This window comes from Pectinophora gossypiella, chromosome 1 (assembly GCF_024362695.1).
Source record: "Pectinophora gossypiella chromosome 1, ilPecGoss1.1, whole genome shotgun sequence".
Taxonomy (NCBI): domain Eukaryota; kingdom Metazoa; phylum Arthropoda; class Insecta; order Lepidoptera; family Gelechiidae; genus Pectinophora; species Pectinophora gossypiella.
The window spans coordinates 6,597,413-6,615,626 of record NC_065404.1 but is presented as its reverse complement, the minus strand read 5'-3'; the positions used below and the strand labels follow the sequence as shown (position 1 = coordinate 6,615,626).

Genomic DNA, 18,214 nt, shown 5'->3' with positions numbered 1-18,214 from the left:
TCGTGGTTTTGTTATAAATCTATCCACCGTAATAGAACTTACAGCCGTAAGTGTAATCTGTGGTAAGCAATGATAGGTACGATTAAATATTTTTTTTTATTTAGTGTAGGTTCGTGTTTGACCACAACCAACTGATGAAAAGTGATGATGTGGCCTAAGAGATACACTTATCCAGCATATGACTAATACGATTTGAAGCAACAGAAGTATGTCACGATCGAATCAAATGGAATTCCAGTCTCTGCTTGCCCCGGTGGGAAATAGGTGTGAGTGTATGTGTATGTGTTGATGGCATGTTAATGTATTTTGTAAAACGTGTTGAAATAATAATCCAACAACTTAATTGTTGTCCCGCCGCTTTATAAAACGGCTAGCCGTAATGTAATACGGCAGATTATACAATCCTGCCGCGACAGCATATCAAATAAATAAACAAATATATCAAGAAAATAATTTATTTTCTATTTTATACAAATCAACTGTGATTACAGTCTTGTAAATTAACTTAAAATCTACGATTACTAGTCACTATCGGAACTGTTCTTGTCCTCTTTGGGTTCGACAGGCGCGTCTTGTTTGTAATGTCTGTACTCAGGCTTCAGTTCCCACATATTCTTGTGTGGATTCTTCAGATTATAGTTACACACTTCCTTTAATATTTCTTTTAGATACACTATCGGTTGCCTTGTGATCTGTAAGAATTAGAAAGAAAAGAGAACATATTAAGATATGTGTCTTCTTCAGGAATTTCAGTTCTCGTCGCCTTAAAGAGAAAACCGTGTAAGCGCCTTTTTGAAAAATCAAATTCTGATGTGATTTTCTTCAACAAAACCCAAAGGCAACGTTATGGAGTCCATCCATATTCATCTTAGGACTTTTTATCAAAAATGGCAGAAAGTTATCCTTTGATTACTTATAGATCTATTCACGAGATGGTATAGTGACAGAGTATATACATTGCAACTCTTTAAGTAAGGAGATCTCTTGGCACGATTGTAAATCCCAGCCCATGGAAATAACGCTGCGCTATGATGTAATATATTTATAATGTTTGTTTGGAGATGATGCACCCCAGTAACCTAGTGTCCTTGTCATCAAGTGCCACAAGACCCTGATTTGTTATGAGTTACCCTATTATAGTGATACAAAACAGTTTTTTATTTTAAAAGAAACAAACCTTTTAAATATTTTTTAAATTTTCTCTTTGTGAGTTTCCCTAAGCACCGGTAAGTCCTATAAAACAAAAATCATTTAACAAACCTTTTGTAAGTCTTTGATGTTGTAGTACTGATGTTTTTCAAACGCAGCAAACAGCATGTTGAGCACCGCATCCTTGTCATCACGAGCCTTCTTACCCTCTGCTTTCTTCTGCTCTCGGTATTCAATCTGCACGCATTATTTACCATTGAGTGAAAAATGAAATATACATTTAATTAAATGTCTATCTTTGTAGTAAAATTTTTGAAAGGCTACACCATAAATGTAATACCTGAAAATGGATTATTTCATAACTTGGTGTAATATTGGTTTACTTAAATAAAACATACATTAAGTACCTATCACACATTGTCACTTCAGGGATACAGGTGTAAAGCTATTTTATTTTCTATAACTTATTATGACATTCGCTACTTATAAGACAAGTGTGGAGGACTGTAGGCTCTCATCAGGAAGTTTAAAGTAGAAGTTTGAGTGCTCAGATTTTAATGGAACAAAGTCACTAATAAGTAATGCCTAGCTAATAATTCTATGCAGAATCTGAGAAACAAATGCTGTTGCTACAAGACTTCTTTCATAGTACAGACTATATTTTAAACCTGATTTTATCATCTTTGTTTTGTAATAAGGTGAAGGAAAGGATGTTTCTTTAATTGACTATGATGATTCTTACATTGTGTTTATGATCCGAGACAGGTTTGAAGTTTTGTACTATTCTGTCTAGTTGCTGAACCTGCCTCTGTGGCATAGTTGCTTTTCTAATGGACTCGCATTTGAGTCTGTAGTAAGTCGGATCTGCGTACGGCCTGCATTCTAACTTTTGTACTATCCTCCCTTCCATATACAGCTTCTCCGATTCCGGCACCACTGAATCTGTGTTGGATGCTGAAAAGGAAACAAGGGTTCTTGACAATGGATATAGGTTACTAAGGTAAAAAAATTTTTGTTGGAGAGGAATCAAAATAGGTTATTTTAAACGTAAAAATAGGCAGCACAATGAAAATAATGAGGAAACTCACGCACGACATGGGAAAACACTCCCAAAGACTGCCGAGTGACATTCGACACGTCAAGACGGTGCTCCTTCGGTATCGACTGTTCCCCCGGGTCCTTCAAACACAATACAGCCTCCGATAGCGAAAGCTGTACCTGGGCCCGCTGCCCCGGCACTCTAGAGATCTTCAACTTGCCAACTTCTATATTTCCGGGAGCCTTTTCCCATTTGTTAGCTATATATTTTGGTACTTTTACAAGCCAAACTCCTCTTCCCGTATTGGACAAGTCTAGCTCACGGTCTATGTGTGGTGCTGGAGGAGGGGCCGTCATTTTTCACAATTTATATAAAACTAATTAAATGATGTATTCTAAAAAGAAAGACGTGCTATCAGTCTGTGTGATCTGCTGTTTATATAAAAACTTTTCGATTTGACAACTTTGACTTGCAGACAGCTCCTGATTTATTTATTTTTTGGATTTTTTTGGCCTGGTTACAGAGACCTTTAGGCCACGTCTTTATTTTTTTTTTATAAGTAGTGGCCGATTCTAATAACATTTAATTACCGAGTAGATTGCCCGTCCATCTATAGACGTACCTAGTGCGAGTGCGAAAGTCAAAAAAACCGTAATTTTTTTTTATTAAGCTCCTCACTAGTTGCTAAAAAAAATACAAAAATATCAAAATGTCATCTGTGTCAATTTGTCAGATTGCAATTTTGTGATGTGAGGTTTGTGTTGAACTCATTCTAGATATATTCAATATTTTCCTTGTTAACATGTGAGATGTCTAGCAATATAAACAGTACACTTTCATAGAGAGCCTATAAACAGCAAAAGTAATGTAAAATCATGTTTGGGTACAGTAAAGAAGCAGTTAGAGTGAAAGTCAAGGTTTGTGTTAAAGAATTTGATTTCTCACTTAATTCAAATATTATTCAATGTTTTTATATTAAAACCTTGGTATTTTACAATTGTATTCATATTTTTTATTACATTGTTTTAAGCTTCTTTTTACATTGCTACAGTTTAGAATGGTTGAGTATATTTAAATATTCTGAGCTCAATTATGTTTCTTATCATGAAAATGACTTTAATTTCTCTACCTATTACAGAAATGTGAAGGTAAACTCCAACCGGAGTTGAGGAAGTTTTCAGTTGACCCTCAAATAACTTCCTTGGAAGTGTTGCAAAGCATTTTGATAAAAGCATTTGACATCAAGTCAGATTTTACACTATCATATCGAAGTGTAGATGACTATGGACAAGAGATATATCTGCCACTACTCTCTGATTGGGATTTGGATGCTGCTTTTCTCAAGTATGTTATGCTTGTATAAATGTTTAAATTGTTGGAGAGAGGCAAATTATTTGAAACATTTTTTGGCTACCCCCCTTCTTCTTCTTTGCGAGTTGATTGCGATCGAAACTAAATTTTTGCTGACAATGCCGTGCTACCCCCCTAATTTTGTGTTACAATATACTCTATAAACCAATATGAATAATTGGTAATTAGTTGTATCTAACTTACATGAAAATTGAATTTTTCCAGGGCACATAATATAGCTTTAACTCAAAGATCAGAGCCATGTTGTCAGTTAAAAGTGGAGATGAAGCCATTTGCAGAGGCCTCAGAAGACTGGGAGCCTCCATCTGTGGCATCTGTCAACCCCACAGCTCCAGTAGCAACCCAGAACCTCAGAGAACAGCCAACTGTAACCCCAGCACCACAACAATCAGAGAAGCAAGAGATTCAAACTGGATTTCAAGGACTGATTATGAATCAGGTAATAAAATCCAGTTAATGAAAACAGTTCTTATAATTATTTGTTAAACAGACAAGAGCACCTACTTAAATTCCTTTCATATAGAGTATGATACATGATCTATAAAGTTTATGATGCCTTCTGGTAATTAAATGTTAAGAAGCTACTACTAAGTAACAACTACTTTCTTTACTTTTATACCTCATCATAAAAAAGTAATCTGAGTCACTACTTTTTGAGAATGGTTAATTTTTCTAAAAACCTACTTTCTTGCATTAACATTTTGAAGTTACTCACATAATAACTTTACGGTTTAGCAAGCAGCAGCCGTGACCAGATCACCTTTCAAATTATTTATTTCAAGGTTTCCTTACACAGTCTACGTAAATAATGTTTATCTCTGTGCTAATTTTATTTGTGGTAATTAAACTATTTTCAGTTCTATATAATATATTACATTTTATCAATATTGTTTTTGTATTAGTTCATATGTTATTCATTTGTTTTAATTCTGTTAATATGTTAGTTATTATGTTAGTAAAGAATTGTTTCTCCTCAGATGGAAAAGACGTTTAATATAGTGTCAAGAGCCCTGAACTTGTATGAAGACCCCAACACACCTCCTAGGGCTCCACTCAGTGACATTGAGTTCCGTACATTCCTGGACACAGTCGGGCAAATCACCAACACCACTAAACTGAGAGAAGTCATCTATTGTGGTGGGATTGACCCAAGCTTAAGGTAACATGTTTTTGTGAATGTATTTTTTATTAATGGATTAAGTCTCTGCTTACCCCGGTGGGAAATAGCCGTGAGTTTATGTATGGATTAAAAGTGGAAAAACATCAATTACACTTTAATATAATTCATACAAATACTACCCTTGTGGTGCATATTTGCTTGCCCTCAAAACATAATTGTGGTAGACGTACTAGACCAAACAAGCATTGTTTGTATTGATAAGCAAATATAGGACTTGTGGGTTTAATTAGAACATTGTGCAATTAATATTTCTAGCACTACTGTACAAGATATGGAGATTAGATATGTGTTGCATACTTGAAAACTTGTTCCATTTTACAGTTGCAAAACTATTCATGTAATTAAGAGTACTTACTTAAGTCCATAATTAACACAGTGTTCTGTTTGAATATGAAAAGACATTTATTTGTTGTTTTAGTTTGACAGGTCTTAAACTAGTGTTGTCCTTCACTTACAATAGGCGCAAGAAAGAGATGGAGCTAGTCTTAGTCTTGCCAAATTAAGTTAAAATTAAGTGGGTGGTTGCCCGAATTGGCACTGTTATCATTCTTGTTGTATAAATGCAGAAACTATTAACATGTTCACTACGTATGAACCACAGAGGCAATACATTTGATATGTGTATGTCCCATATGTGGGGCACTATGGAAAATGGGAAAGTCCGACGGGAGGAATATCAGATTGTTTTTTTGTTGCCATAGTATGTCTATTTACATAAGTTCCAATGTGTTAAATCGAAAAATAACATTGTAATTTTCATTTACACAGTGAATGTCTTAACAATATTTTGTTAATTTACAGGAAAGTTGTGTGGAAACACATACTCAATGTTTACCCAGAAGGGATGACGGGCAGAGAGAGAATGGACTACATCAAGAGGAAAGCTAATGAATATTATGCCCTTAGAGCATGCTGGAAAGACTGTATACAGAAGGGAAAGGTAGGAATTAACACTTTTATTTCAATTATTTAGTACAACATTTTAGGAACACATAATCCTCTTGCATACTTGCAAAAACCAAAAACCTTGAAATAAATTTACTAGTTATGAACATATGTTAACCAGTCAAAGCCTAAATTGCTCTAGTACTTAAGGCAGAATTGTAGAAATGACAATTCAAGTATAATAATCAAAATTTTCTAAAAGTTTTAGACTCAACGTAAATCGTAGTTATTAGCTTAAAAGTGTAATTTTCACTAACACTAAGGCTCGATCATTATAGACAGCGATACGGCTCGCCACCCATCACGTTGGTCTAACTAACAGAAAGCTTGGTGAAGCCTGGGTTCATCTTGCGATGGATGCACCTTGACTAGCCCAATTTGAAATATAGTCGTGTGCTTATGTTATAAAGCCCATACTCTAACACGTACAATTGAGTCAAAGGTGCTAATTCCTGTAAATACCATCTAATTTTATTTTAAGTTATATCTGTCATTTTATTATCCGCCGAAAAGGAAAGGGACGGGTAATCGACAAGCATAAAATTTATGGAACACACGTCAATTTTAAGCAAAAATCTAAACCAATCGTCTAAAAATTTTACATCAGTCAATAACCCGACACAGTTAAGTAGACAGCACGTCAAACGGATTGCATACCAGCGACGTACCTTTTTGATTCGCCCGGGTTATTCATTCATTTACTCATTCTTCCTAAAATTAAGAGCTGTGGATCATCCGTCCCTTTCCTTTTCGACGGATATGAAAATGACGGATATAACTTAAAATAAAATTAGGCGGTGTCTGCAGGAATCGGGGCCAAAATGTTGCATATTTATTAGCTGTGTTATTTTCAGGTGAATGCTGACTTAGCTTACGTTACGAGTATGGTTCGCAAGGACGTCTTAAGAACTGACCGCCATCACACTTTCTATGCCGGAAGCGATGACAACCAGAATATTGCTTCCTTATTCAACATACTTACGACGTGAGTAGCGGAACAAGAATTTTGGTTAATTACTGTTTATAATAATTATTCACACAATAAAAACGTTGCACCACTGTTCTTATGAGTTCTGTTTACTATATTTAAAATATATATATTTATAATGCACCTTTAGAAACAAATACCAAAAGTAGTGCAGTGTGTTTTATATTAATCTTGCAGACTATCAACAGCTTTTAATACCTCTACACAAAAATGTATGAAAGGAATGCTACGTGGCTTATAGTTCTCGTTGTTTGTTAGGTACGCGCTGAACCACCCCACAGTAAGCTACTGTCAAGGCATGTCGGACTTGGCGTCCCCGCTGCTCGTGACGATGGGCGACGAGGCACACGCCTACATCTGTCTGTGCGCCCTCATGACGCGCCTCTACCCCAACTTCCTGCTCGACGGAGAAGCCATGACGCTCAAATTCTCACACCTCACCGAATCACTGCAAGTATACGACCCCGACTTTTACAATTACCTAAAATCACAACAAGCCGACGATTTACTATTCTGCTATCGCTGGCTCCTTCTAGAAATGAAACGTGAGTTCGCCTTCGACGACGCCCTCAGAATGCTCGAAGTGTTGTGGGCGTCTCTACCGCAAAGAACTCCGACGACGGAGTTGTCCTTGAAAGAGAAAGAGTTCGATCCCGAGGTTGAAGTGGACGACGACCCCCCTCCACTCAGCCCGTTAGTTAAAGCCCCGCGAGAAAACGCCTATACTAAAGTATGTGCAATGAGACGACAGAGTTCCAGTTTTAGCTTGGCAAACGTCAAAGCGCCTAAACTTGCGACTTGTAAACAAATGAATCACAGTCTCGATGAGAACGTCACGCGCCAGGACACCAGTGACGCGTCTCTGAAACATTGTAAGGAAAAATTTCAGAGCTTAGACGACGCATCCTTACAGTCACAAAATACGAAACCAGACAAAGTTACTGAAAAAAGTAAGGAAAACAATAAAGTGAAGGATAGAGATGCTAAAGTTCATACAAGGAGAAATATGAGAAGTGTTCCTGAACATGGCAAAGCCGTGGATCCCCGCGACGCGGCCACGCCGGCGTGGTCCAGCACCGGGAGCTTGATGAACGGTAATTCACAAGCTGAAAAAGAAACCCCTTTAGGCAATCAAATAAGAATGTTGAGAGACAAAATATCTGTCCATAATAACAAATTCTTCTCATCATTAGATAAACTCGACGATCCATCTGGCGGAGATCCCAATAGACCGCAAGTTAAAATGATAAAAAATTTGAATGAATTCCTCAATTTCGCAACAGGAAGCAAAACTGCCCCGCAAAATGATAAACTACAGAGAACTCGTTCTGTTATTGAAAAATCCTCGAAAGATTGTCCGCGAATAATGTTAACTAAAACCTCGTTCGATGAAAGTGATTTAGGCTCGCCAGGTGACACCAAAGACCACAAATTAAATAGGATCAATAAAAACGATAATTTAGATGCCAATGACAGCAGCAGCCCGGATGACTCGCAAGAATATTACCCGATGACTACGTCCATGACAAGAGAGTTAAGACTTGAGTTAGAGCATTTAGACCGCCAGGTGTTTGGACCCTCGTACGTGAATCGATGCAGTGTAATCTGCGATTCACCATCCGATTCTACTAGTACTGAAGAGAAACCCACAAACGATATTACAGAAGTAAAACAAGAAATCACTGAGAATTTAGATACACATGCAATCGCTCCAGAAATAGGAGAAGCAATTAAAAAATCACCATTACTAGAAACTGTGAAGTCGAACGCGAGGAGTGCCGAAGATATTTACTTATGGGAAAACCCGCTTCATAGAAACACACCTACGATACGAACGACGGCCAGCTGCCCGCAGACCCCCGACGAGCAAGCCGAGCTGGACTTCGACGGCGACACCGGGGAGATATTCGAGGAACACTCGGGAAAAAAGTCCATTACACCGATACGGTTACTGCGGAAAAACCAATCACTAGAACCCCAAGAACTCCTGCGCGAGTCCAAACATTCCAGCACACATTCCAGCGAGTCAGACTCCTCCGATAAAGACTTGACCGTACCTACACAAACGGTCTATACGAGAAGCAATCAACAGGAAGCGGCAAACATGTCACGATCTCACAACTTCTTCTCGAGCATGTCGCAAGAACTGGAGAACGCAAGGAAGAATTGCGAGTCACTTTTGAACGCGAAGCAGCCGCATTTGCATAGCGTGGCGACGACGATTAATAACTTCCAGAAGAAGTACGAAGCATTTAAGCCTCCGGTGCAGAGGGGCGGGTGTGGGCCTGGCGGGGCGGGGGACGGTGCGGTGAGGTTCACGGTGGGCGGGTTGCCGCCGCCGGGCGCCTTCGGCGGCGGGAACCCCTTCCTCATGTTCCTGTGCCTCACCGTGCTGCTGCAGCACCGCGACTACATCATGAGGAACCGCATGGACTACAACGAGCTCGCCATGCACTTCGACAAGATGGTGCGCAAACACAACGTGAACAGGGTACTCAACCAGGCGCGGCAGATGTACGCTATGTATTTGAAGCAGCAGGCACAAAAGACTGGCGATATTACTACTTAATATTTAATGTAAGTAAAATATGAAAATCTCTTGAAATAATTCTAGAAGTTGCTCAGGAAATAGTATTTTCGCCATACATAAAATCATTTGAGATATAATCACGCTAGGCTAAGTCTAATCACTAAGTCCTATTACTCATCGAATTCGCGTGACACAAATAAATATAAAGCCAGTTCTGCATTACCCCGCCAGGCACGGCTTGGATTCACGCCGAATGAATTAAGAAAGTCGATCGCTTACTAAAGCATTTGAAGCAACTGAACAAGTATTTAATTTCACTCATTCCAAAGAGTTTATTTTTAATAATAATAAAATGTGATATTTTTCTTTTTATTTATCTAGTCTACTAATACTTCCTTATACGTCTTTATTATTACATGAGGATAATTTGACAGCTGTATATTTTGAAAAGCTTGAAACCAATGCAATATTTATTCTATAAGATCAAACTATATTCAAAATTAAGCAGTTATATAATATTTTATATGTATTGGCCTATACAGTTACATTACTTAATCTTTTAGAATATAATGTACCTACCTAATTAATTATGCGTATTTTAGTGTGTAAATAAATGAAATTACTCAATACCGTTTGATATTTTATTTAACAAAAATTGATGCATCTTAAAGTTGTTATAGAGCATAAAATAAAAATATAGGGAAATTTATATTGACACAATGTACATACTCGTTAATATTTTCGACGCCCAATTTAACATACTGCTACACCTAACATGACATAATGACCTTAGATTATAAACATTATAGATACAATATCAAGCCGCGAGAAATATCCTACATACAGACTCATACTTTATAGAGTGTAAGGCGTTGGAGCAGGGTTAAAGTCGGGTAATGAAGATTATAAAGCTTTTTACAGATCTTTAGTTACCACCACGCCAACGTGCATATAAATCGCTATAGTAAAGCCTAAAGTAATCGCACACGTGGCGCCTTATGGGTAGCTCGCGCGAACTTTTTACAAGTTGTAATTTACAGTACACTTCACATTGAAAACATCCATGGGTCGTAGCGCACACTACGCGTTATCTATTTTACTTTCAATTAAAGTGTACTGTATAAAACACCTGAAGACGGAGTCTTATAAATATGCGACAATCTATATTTGGAATTATGGAGATAGGTGAAATAAAAGCGTTTCATTTCATAGCAGACTTTATGATTGACTTTCAAAATGTAATAACATACATTTAACTCACCCATACAGTCAACTTCAAAATACATACTAAATAAATAAAACAACTAAATTGAATGTAGAATGAAACAACTTGTTCTACAAATTTTTCACGAATTTTTTGGCTGATAAACTAAAGCCGTGATCGTAGCTATGCCTATGATTCGCGCATTTTTCTTCCCTGAGAGCTTGTATCTATAACATTATTTAATCTAAGCTTACCTACAAATATCACATGTTAAAGCTTCTGCTACATTTCGTTCGAAACGTTCGGAAAGAAGCACGACAGATTTAAAGTAAATCCCCTACAGTTACTTTAAATATTTTTCTGGTTTTATATTTGCTGCTTTCTCTGCATGGCAACATAGTTTGTTTACTTCCTTCTCTGGCCGCCGCCGCCGGCGAGGATCATCGCGATGCGCATGAAGATGTTCAGAACGTCCAAGTATACTGACACAGCTCTGTAAACAAACAGGAAACACTGTAACACTCTTCTTCTGACTTTACATGTTAATATAACCAATATAACAATAACTAAGTAAACAAGAAATTATATATTCCTAATGTTGTATTTTATGAAATCTGTGATATTATTTTCCATTTGTCGCCCTTCAGTTTAGAAACAGTTGTGGGTAAATATATCAATATTTTTTTTCCTAACCATGTTTGTCCCATACCACTTTGTATCTATCTCTACTCCATACACCTACTATAATTAATAAATAACAAGAAAACACTTACGAGTTAATAGGGTCATAGGGCTGGAAACCGTACATGGGGTGGGTCTCTGCTCGCTTGACGATCATCTGCGTGTCGTATAGAAGGAAGCCGCCGAATACTACCAAACCGCCGTACAAGCTGAACGAGTACAAACCTGGAAATAAGGCGTGTGCATATAAATAAGCTTCCTAATAAAAATGTGATAATGAAATCCAATAAGATGACCGAAAGCAGACTCGTAACAAGTTCCTAAATGTGAGAAGTCCATGATCTTGGTGTTGGCCTATTTGACCACCTTTTCAGAGGTTTGTGTCACGCAATAAGAGATCTGTAATATCATTAATTCACTATTCCTAAAAGTATTACCGGCTCCCAATGCAGTGGTGGTGGGCAGGAACATGCTAGCCAGAGAAGCAGCGAACACAGCTCCTAGACCCATGGCCAATGGTGCTCGCATGTTCAGGAACTCTCCAGACGGCGCGCAGATCGCCACTGTGCTCAGACCACCCACGACACCCGCGGTATACCTGGAATTATTTAGTTTTGTATTTTTTTTATTTCCCTCCATAACAAGATTGATTTGATTGTACTGTCATTTGACAATTTTTTATGTAATATAATAAAGAATGGCTTGTACTATTTTACCTCTCAATAGTTGAATAATTTACACTTTGGTGTGAAGGACTTTTCATGGCAAGTAGCATTCAATCTAAAAATAGTCACATCATCTCTTTGATTGTATATCATCTATGTAGATCAAAGTGACAGAAAAGTAGGTTTCACAAATCTATAATCAATGATATCTCAAAAACCACTTACCAAGCAGCACGAGTTAGGATCGGTCCACCAAGGAAGCACAAAGGTGCTATTACTGCACCCATTATGCCTGTGTGTACCAGCCATGCCAGCTGTTTAGGTCCAAACCCTGGCCTGTACTCCATACCACGCACAACCATGCCAGAGCCGATCATGAGACCCATTGTCACGAGTATAGACTGAAATTATGAAATAATTTTTCATCATTTAGTCACGCCTATTTCCCACTGGGGTAAGCAGAGACTATAGAATTCCATTTGCTTCAATCCTGACACACTTTTCTTTCTTCCTCCAAATCATCCAATCCAAATCATTCAATTAAATGATATGCTAATAAGACCACATCTATTTCTCATTGGAGTGGCAGAAATCACAGAATTCTACTTATTATGATCTTGACACACCACTTAAATTATGTTTTTATGTGAAAAATGTAATGTAATTTGAATAAAAATGTTAAAGCTGAATAATACACACCATCCATCCACTTCGTGCCACTAAATTCAGTAGTGCCGGTGTTCTGAAGACAGTTACTGCACTTCCAGCAGTAACTGCCAGTGAAGCTGCTATATACCCATAAGTTGTTTTGATACGGTCCTTCACATATTGAGGCCAGAGGCTGAAAATGGATATAAAATATCAATATTAGTAAATAAATAAAATAAACACATCTTTTATGAGGCACATTGTTAAAGATTAATTAATGAATGATATTCTAGATATAGTTTGAAACTGAAAGTCATTAATTATTTTCTTATCCATTTTGTTTACACAGGTTATAAATATGCAAAAATAAAATAAGATTAGGAGATTACTCACTGTGCCTCTTGCAGTGTGCCAGGTTTGATGCCAGACCCATAGTAACAGAGAGCCGCCAACCCCACTGCGGAAGCCCCTGCCAATGCACCTTTTCCTAAACTGAAAGCTAAAAGGGGTCCACATTTAGTATTGTGTTACAAATGATATTGTATAGCCATTAAGATCAAACAGCAATTGTACGACACTGCAGAGGAATAGCGCGGCGTTGTCTAAAATATAATTTGCTTGTTAACAAGATGGAGATGTATAGATGGCTAAATATTCTCCAGGGGGTACCTCTGTGTGACCTTTACATAACTTATATTTACAAGACTTACCGTTTGGACCAGCAGGCGCCATAAGCCTTTCCCAGATAGTGGGTTGAACCCTAGTGGCGACTCTTGCACGGGGCTCTCGAGCATAGTTTCTCACGACGTAGTTCTTCGGCACGAACCTCTGGGGTACCGGGGTCTTCAAACTTTGTGTTACATTTATAGCCAGGTGACTGGTTCCAAAACGGGATATACACATTCGAGACAGCATTTTGATACCTCTGGAAATAACCAAAATAACCAATAGGTTAAAGTGACAAATCGACGGCTTCAGAAAATTTTGACAAATTAGAAAGCCGATACGGTAATAAATATAAATCAACAATTACTTTAGATAAGTCGAAAATGTACACAATAATCACCAAAACTTTTTACACAAGTGCAATTCTTGAAAATATTGTGAAACTGCGTAGCTCAACCGATGAAAACAGCGAAAACTTCTGGAAAATGTTGATTGATCGACTGAAAATTTATAATCTGTGTACGGAACATCTAGAAAATCTCTGTAGTGATGTACTCACATAAAATATTATCGGTAAAGTAACGGTTTTTACAATTATTACTCTTGATGGCGGTGTATAGATTGCGGTTTTTAAGTTACTTTTACATGCATAAAATGAGAAAAACGTAATTATTTTTTTATACTATCGTTAAATAGCTGAATAAAACTAAATTTAAATGCAGGAAATATTAATATGTGAAAAAAAAGAGAATAAAAAAAAACATTGCGTCAACTGTCAATGTCAAATCAACCATTTTCCACCCATTTCTCAAACACACGTGTTTTATAACCAAACAAAACCTAGGAAACCTATATTTAAAATAAACATTTTACAAAATGAAAAAAACTAAAAAGCCTGTGCAAGTCGCAGAACAGTCAGGTAAGTAAATTTAATAGGAAACTCAAGAATACCGATAAAACAGGCGACACTTCTAACGTGGTATAAACATTTTAGATTCCGAAGAGGAGTTAGATCCGGAAAAACATAAAAAATCTTTAGAAAAGCTAAAGAAGATAGACCCTGACTTCTATAACTTCTTAGAGGAGAATGATGAGAACTTGTTGAATTTCGGCGAGGAGTCCGGTGACGAGGAGGCCTCGGGTGATGAGAAGGATGACGATGATCTAGTACACACCCCCGGCCCGCTCCAGGCCGACAGCGATGAGAGTGACTTTGAGGTATGAGCAAATTAATGGTTCTTAACATAGACTAATTCACTATAGTGAATTTGGTATTGTACCCAATTGACTTAGATTTCATTTCATTCAATCATTTATTTGATATCGAATATCTATCTTTTGACTTAATATCAGTTGTGCAATGAATTGAAAATGTTATAAATATAGAAAATATATGATTACACATGATTTTTTTACATAATTTTAATTTTTTTAATTGGGTACTTTACTAAATCATTTGTTTATACAAATCCTAACTCTTGTTTTAATTGATTAGTCATTACATTCATTTGTACTAGTTATAGTGGTGTGTAAAATAAATATTTTGTAAACTAAACCTTTATTTGTCAACACTGTTCATTGTTCTAGGAGGAGGATGCCAAACCAGCTAAAGGCAAGATCACTCTCAAACTGGTTGCACAATGGCAAACAGAGTTGCAAAGTGAGACCAAAATCAAGCTAACCACACTGACCACAGTTATTAAGGCTTTTAATGCAGCTATGTTAAGAGCCACCAGTGATGATGGTACTTCAGAAGGAGAGTTCAAAGTTGAAGGTATAAAATACTGCATTACTTTTTATTTTGTTCATATTATCAATTATTTTTTCCAAAACATTTGTGTCCAACTTCTAAGCAAAGACCCCTTTATTCTTCCAGCATTCTCTAACTAAACATTCCCAATAGAAAGTGGATATCACTGATAACAATATGACACAATATGATTTTTATGCTATGTAAAACATTTCTTTTCAGGATCCTCTGTCTTCAACGCCGTTATCCAAATGTGTGTTCTATACTTGCCCGCTGCCATTAAGAAGTATCTTGCCATGGAGCAGTCTGGAAAAGATCCACAAAAATGCAAACACTTTGTCAAAATCAAAGGCCCATTAGTTGCCTATTTGAATGATCTGCTGAAGCTCCTAAGTGGTGTGATGTCAGAGAACATTTTGACTGTGCTCCTGAAACATCTACACCAGATGTCTGTGTATGTGGCTTGCTTCAGCAGGATAGCCAAACTGTCACTCAAGAAACTAATAACATTCTGGAGCACTGGTGAGGAAACTGTCAGAGTATTGGCTTTCCTCTGCATATTGAGGATAACAAGGAACCAGCAAGCAACACTCCTAGATATGGTGTTGAAGGCCATGTACCTGACATATGTGAAGAATTGCAAATTTGTCAGCCCCACCACATGGCCTGGAATAAACTTCATGAGGAGATCCTTGGTCGAAATGTTCACCTTGGACCTGAATGTGTCTTATCAACATGTATTCCTTTACATCAGGCAGTTGGCAATTCATTTGAGGAATGCCATAGTTGTACAGAAGATTGAAAACAGGCAAGCGGTGTATAACTGGCAGTTTGTCAACTCTCTGCACTTGTGGGCAGATCTGATGGCCGCAACCTCTAACAAGCCCCAGCTCCAACCGCTAATCTACCCTCTGACCATGGTCATAACAAACACCATAAAACTAGTACCAACACACCAATACTACCCCCTGAGATTCCATTGTGTTGAGATATTGATGCATTTATCTAAAGAGTCTAATACTTTTATACCTATCCTACCCTTCCTTGTAGAGGTAAGTAAATATTAATTGTTGGATATGATTCTATTGATAATTTATTTCAGTTCAAACTTTCAATGTGATTGTTTTCAGGTGTTATCATATGATTTCAACAAGAAACACAAGAAAGTTTCTATGAAGCCTCTGGATTTCTCGTGCATTTTACGATTGGCGAAATCCCAACTAATGGAGAATGGATTCAAAGATGCTGTCATTGACAGACTGTATGGTCTGTTATTGGAGTGTTTGGCAAATATTTCGCATTCCATTGCCTTCCCAGACATCGTCCTTCTGACTGTACTACAGGTTTGTTATTCATTCAAGTAGCGCCAATTGTGTAATAGTTTTATCGTTTACTATAGTAGGATAATAAAACTGCCTTTTTCATTGCAGTTGAAGCAATTCTTGAAAACATGCTCGGTTTCAAACTACACGAAAAAATTCCGCCAACTACTCGACAAAATAGAAGAAAACTCTAAATTCATAGAAAGAGAAAGAGCTAAAGTGAGCTTCTCTCTTAACGACAGTAAAGTGATCACGGCTTGGGAGACTAATATCCGGACAAAAGGCACACCGTTGCTGTCATTCTTCGAAAACTGGAGCAAGATAAATAAGATACAAAAGCGTAAGAAGCTTACAAAGAATGACGAAATTGCTGGAGAGCTGCCTATGATCAAGAGGCAGAAGATATCTGACGAAGTTGTCAATAATCCCAAACCAGAGCATAAAGGGCCGTTGGTGCTGTTCCCATCTGACAGTGAAGACGAGAAAGATGACAAGGAACATTTCAAACTGGACGACGACGACAGTCCGCCTAAAGCAAAAAAAGTGAAAAAAGTTAAAAAGAAGAAAGCAGTGAAGAAAAAAGTGACACAAGAAGAATCTGAAGATGATATAGCTGATAAGGATGATGTTGTGCAAGAGTTAAGTGTTAGCGATTGGTAATTAAAGTTTTACTTCTTACACAACCTAATTTGTTTCCATAAACTATTTTATGTGTGCGTTCCCTTTGCCCAAAAGATGGGGCACTTAAGGCTGGTATCCACCAAAGCGTAGATGAGCCGAGCCGAGAGGAGGGATATGTCGTAGACAACAAATAACAATACGATTTTTACACATAAGCGAGATCAGATGCTTGGTTTTTTACGACATGTCTCTCCACTCTACTCATATACGCAATGGCTATATGACGCATGGTACAGCATGCCGCCGCCCGATTTTGTTGCGAAGCGAGCAAATATTCGATTCCTAATATTTATAAATTAAACAACAGAGCAACATTTCCGATTGTATTGAGCATTAATAATAGCAATAAATAAATAAGTACTAAAAATAGGGTTAACAAAAACAAATGTAGATTCTAGAATACGGAGTGTGGTTTGAAGCTCAGGGTATTCCTTGCAGGAAGTAGGTCCACTGCACCTTGGGCTCTGCTGGTTCGAAGGTCTCGATGGTGAGGGTGCCGGTGACCGGGTCCTTCCACCCGCCTGCCGGCTTCTCTACCAGGTACACCGTTACACGCATATCCTGTATCATTAATGTAATTTGGGTTTCCACTGAAACTTTGTAGGAATCGACCAATCACAGCGCAGGAGAGCGACAAAGGTCTTCTCTCTTTCTATCTCGCACGCTGTGATTGGTCGATTCCATTTCTTTCCTCTCCGTTTCAGTGAAAACCCACCCTTAGAGCCTATTTCTAAGCCCTGAATGTAATAAGTAGATGAATTTAAGCATTTAGTTATTCCGTCGTCATTACTTAGATAAACAGCTTCATCATATATATTAAGCTATATATAATAGTAATAACCCTCAGTAAATGACACGGGCTCCTTATCAATTGCAGTAGAGCTTCGTGGAAAGAAATATAAACCACAAAGGTCAACGGTAAAATTGGTTCCAGTAGCATGAGTTTCAATTCCAACAGCTGATATGTGGGAAGTGTAGTGGGTTGCTTGCCACCGAGTTAAGAGTGGTAATACTTCAATCTCCTACTTTGAAGTATTTGTGCCCAGATTGTGAATTGGGTATACGTCAATTGCCAGCACTGAGAAAAACAGTTAGTGATCTGAAAATTGAAATCGAGTCCCTTAAATCTAAAAAAATACGAACCATTAGCATGGAAGATATTCTTTCGGAATTAAGTGAAAGAAAGAGACGCAGTTCCAACGTTGTCATGTTCGGAGTGAGTGAGTCAAAACTACTAACTGGCGATGTGCAACGCGACCGCGAAAATCGGGCCCAACATGACAAGGCGGAGGTAAATAAGATTTTAGAAAACATTCCAGACCATGAGACACCTGTCGCCGTGATTCGCCTCGGTAAGCCACTGCAAGACCTGTCTCCACGTCCGCTTAAAATTGT

The 18,214-nt window shown here is 37.7% G+C and overlaps 5 protein-coding genes across 6 annotated transcripts in view; 2 read left to right on the top strand and 3 right to left on the bottom strand.

The window, feature by feature from the left end:
• Nucleotides 1–439: 439 nt before the first annotated feature.
• On the bottom strand, nucleotides 440–2,677 carry LOC126367985 (general transcription factor IIF subunit 2). The gene is made up of 4 exons (XM_050011807.1): nucleotides 2,238–2,677; nucleotides 1,892–2,103; nucleotides 1,261–1,386; nucleotides 440–692 (listed from the first exon to the last, which is right to left on the bottom strand). The coding sequence occupies exons 1-4, from the start codon at nucleotides 2,542–2,544 to the stop codon at nucleotides 522–524; spliced, it is 816 nt and encodes a 271-aa protein (XP_049867764.1). The 5' UTR covers nucleotides 2,545–2,677; the 3' UTR covers nucleotides 440–521.
• A 237-nt stretch (nucleotides 2,678–2,914) lies between these two features.
• On the top strand, nucleotides 2,915–9,831 carry LOC126367911 (uncharacterized). Its single transcript, XM_050011714.1, has 7 exons — nucleotides 2,915–3,105; nucleotides 3,327–3,532; nucleotides 3,764–3,998; nucleotides 4,537–4,718; nucleotides 5,541–5,679; nucleotides 6,539–6,669; nucleotides 6,931–9,831. Exons 1-7 carry the CDS (start codon nucleotides 3,064–3,066, stop codon nucleotides 9,239–9,241), a joined length of 3,246 nt encoding a protein of 1,081 aa, XP_049867671.1. The 5' UTR covers nucleotides 2,915–3,063; the 3' UTR covers nucleotides 9,242–9,831.
• LOC126367981 (growth hormone-inducible transmembrane protein-like) lies at nucleotides 9,830–13,600 on the bottom strand. 2 transcript variants are annotated; one of them, XM_050011778.1, is made up of 8 exons: nucleotides 13,467–13,600; nucleotides 13,111–13,325; nucleotides 12,794–12,899; nucleotides 12,452–12,593; nucleotides 11,978–12,153; nucleotides 11,525–11,685; nucleotides 11,180–11,312; nucleotides 9,830–10,899 (listed from the first exon to the last, which is right to left on the bottom strand). In XM_050011778.1, the coding sequence occupies exons 2-8, from the start codon at nucleotides 13,313–13,315 to the stop codon at nucleotides 10,812–10,814; spliced, it is 1,011 nt and encodes a 336-aa protein (XP_049867735.1). In that variant the 5' UTR covers nucleotides 13,316–13,325; nucleotides 13,467–13,600; the 3' UTR covers nucleotides 9,830–10,811. The 2 variants fall into 2 exon arrangements, with proteins under 2 accessions (XP_049867735.1, XP_049867723.1); XM_050011766.1 differs by having other exon boundaries at nucleotides 13,434–13,591.
• A 249-nt stretch (nucleotides 13,601–13,849) lies between these two features.
• On the top strand, nucleotides 13,850–16,821 carry LOC126367929 (nucleolar complex protein 2 homolog). Its single transcript, XM_050011737.1, has 6 exons — nucleotides 13,850–13,985; nucleotides 14,061–14,284; nucleotides 14,654–14,840; nucleotides 15,039–15,868; nucleotides 15,947–16,159; nucleotides 16,247–16,821. The coding sequence occupies exons 1-6, from the start codon at nucleotides 13,943–13,945 to the stop codon at nucleotides 16,796–16,798; spliced, it is 2,049 nt and encodes a 682-aa protein (XP_049867694.1). The 5' UTR covers nucleotides 13,850–13,942; the 3' UTR covers nucleotides 16,799–16,821.
• Nucleotides 16,822–17,142: 321 nt separating this feature from the next.
• The window catches only part of LOC126367070 (hydrocephalus-inducing protein homolog), a 48,284-nt gene continuing 47,212 nt past the window's right edge, over nucleotides 17,143–18,214 (bottom strand). The window contains exon 72 of the mRNA XM_050010472.1: nucleotides 17,143–17,380. Within this exon, the coding sequence (XP_049866429.1) occupies nucleotides 17,240–17,380 (141 nt within the window). The 3' untranslated portion in view covers nucleotides 17,143–17,239. The remainder of the gene's footprint in view (nucleotides 17,381–18,214) is intronic.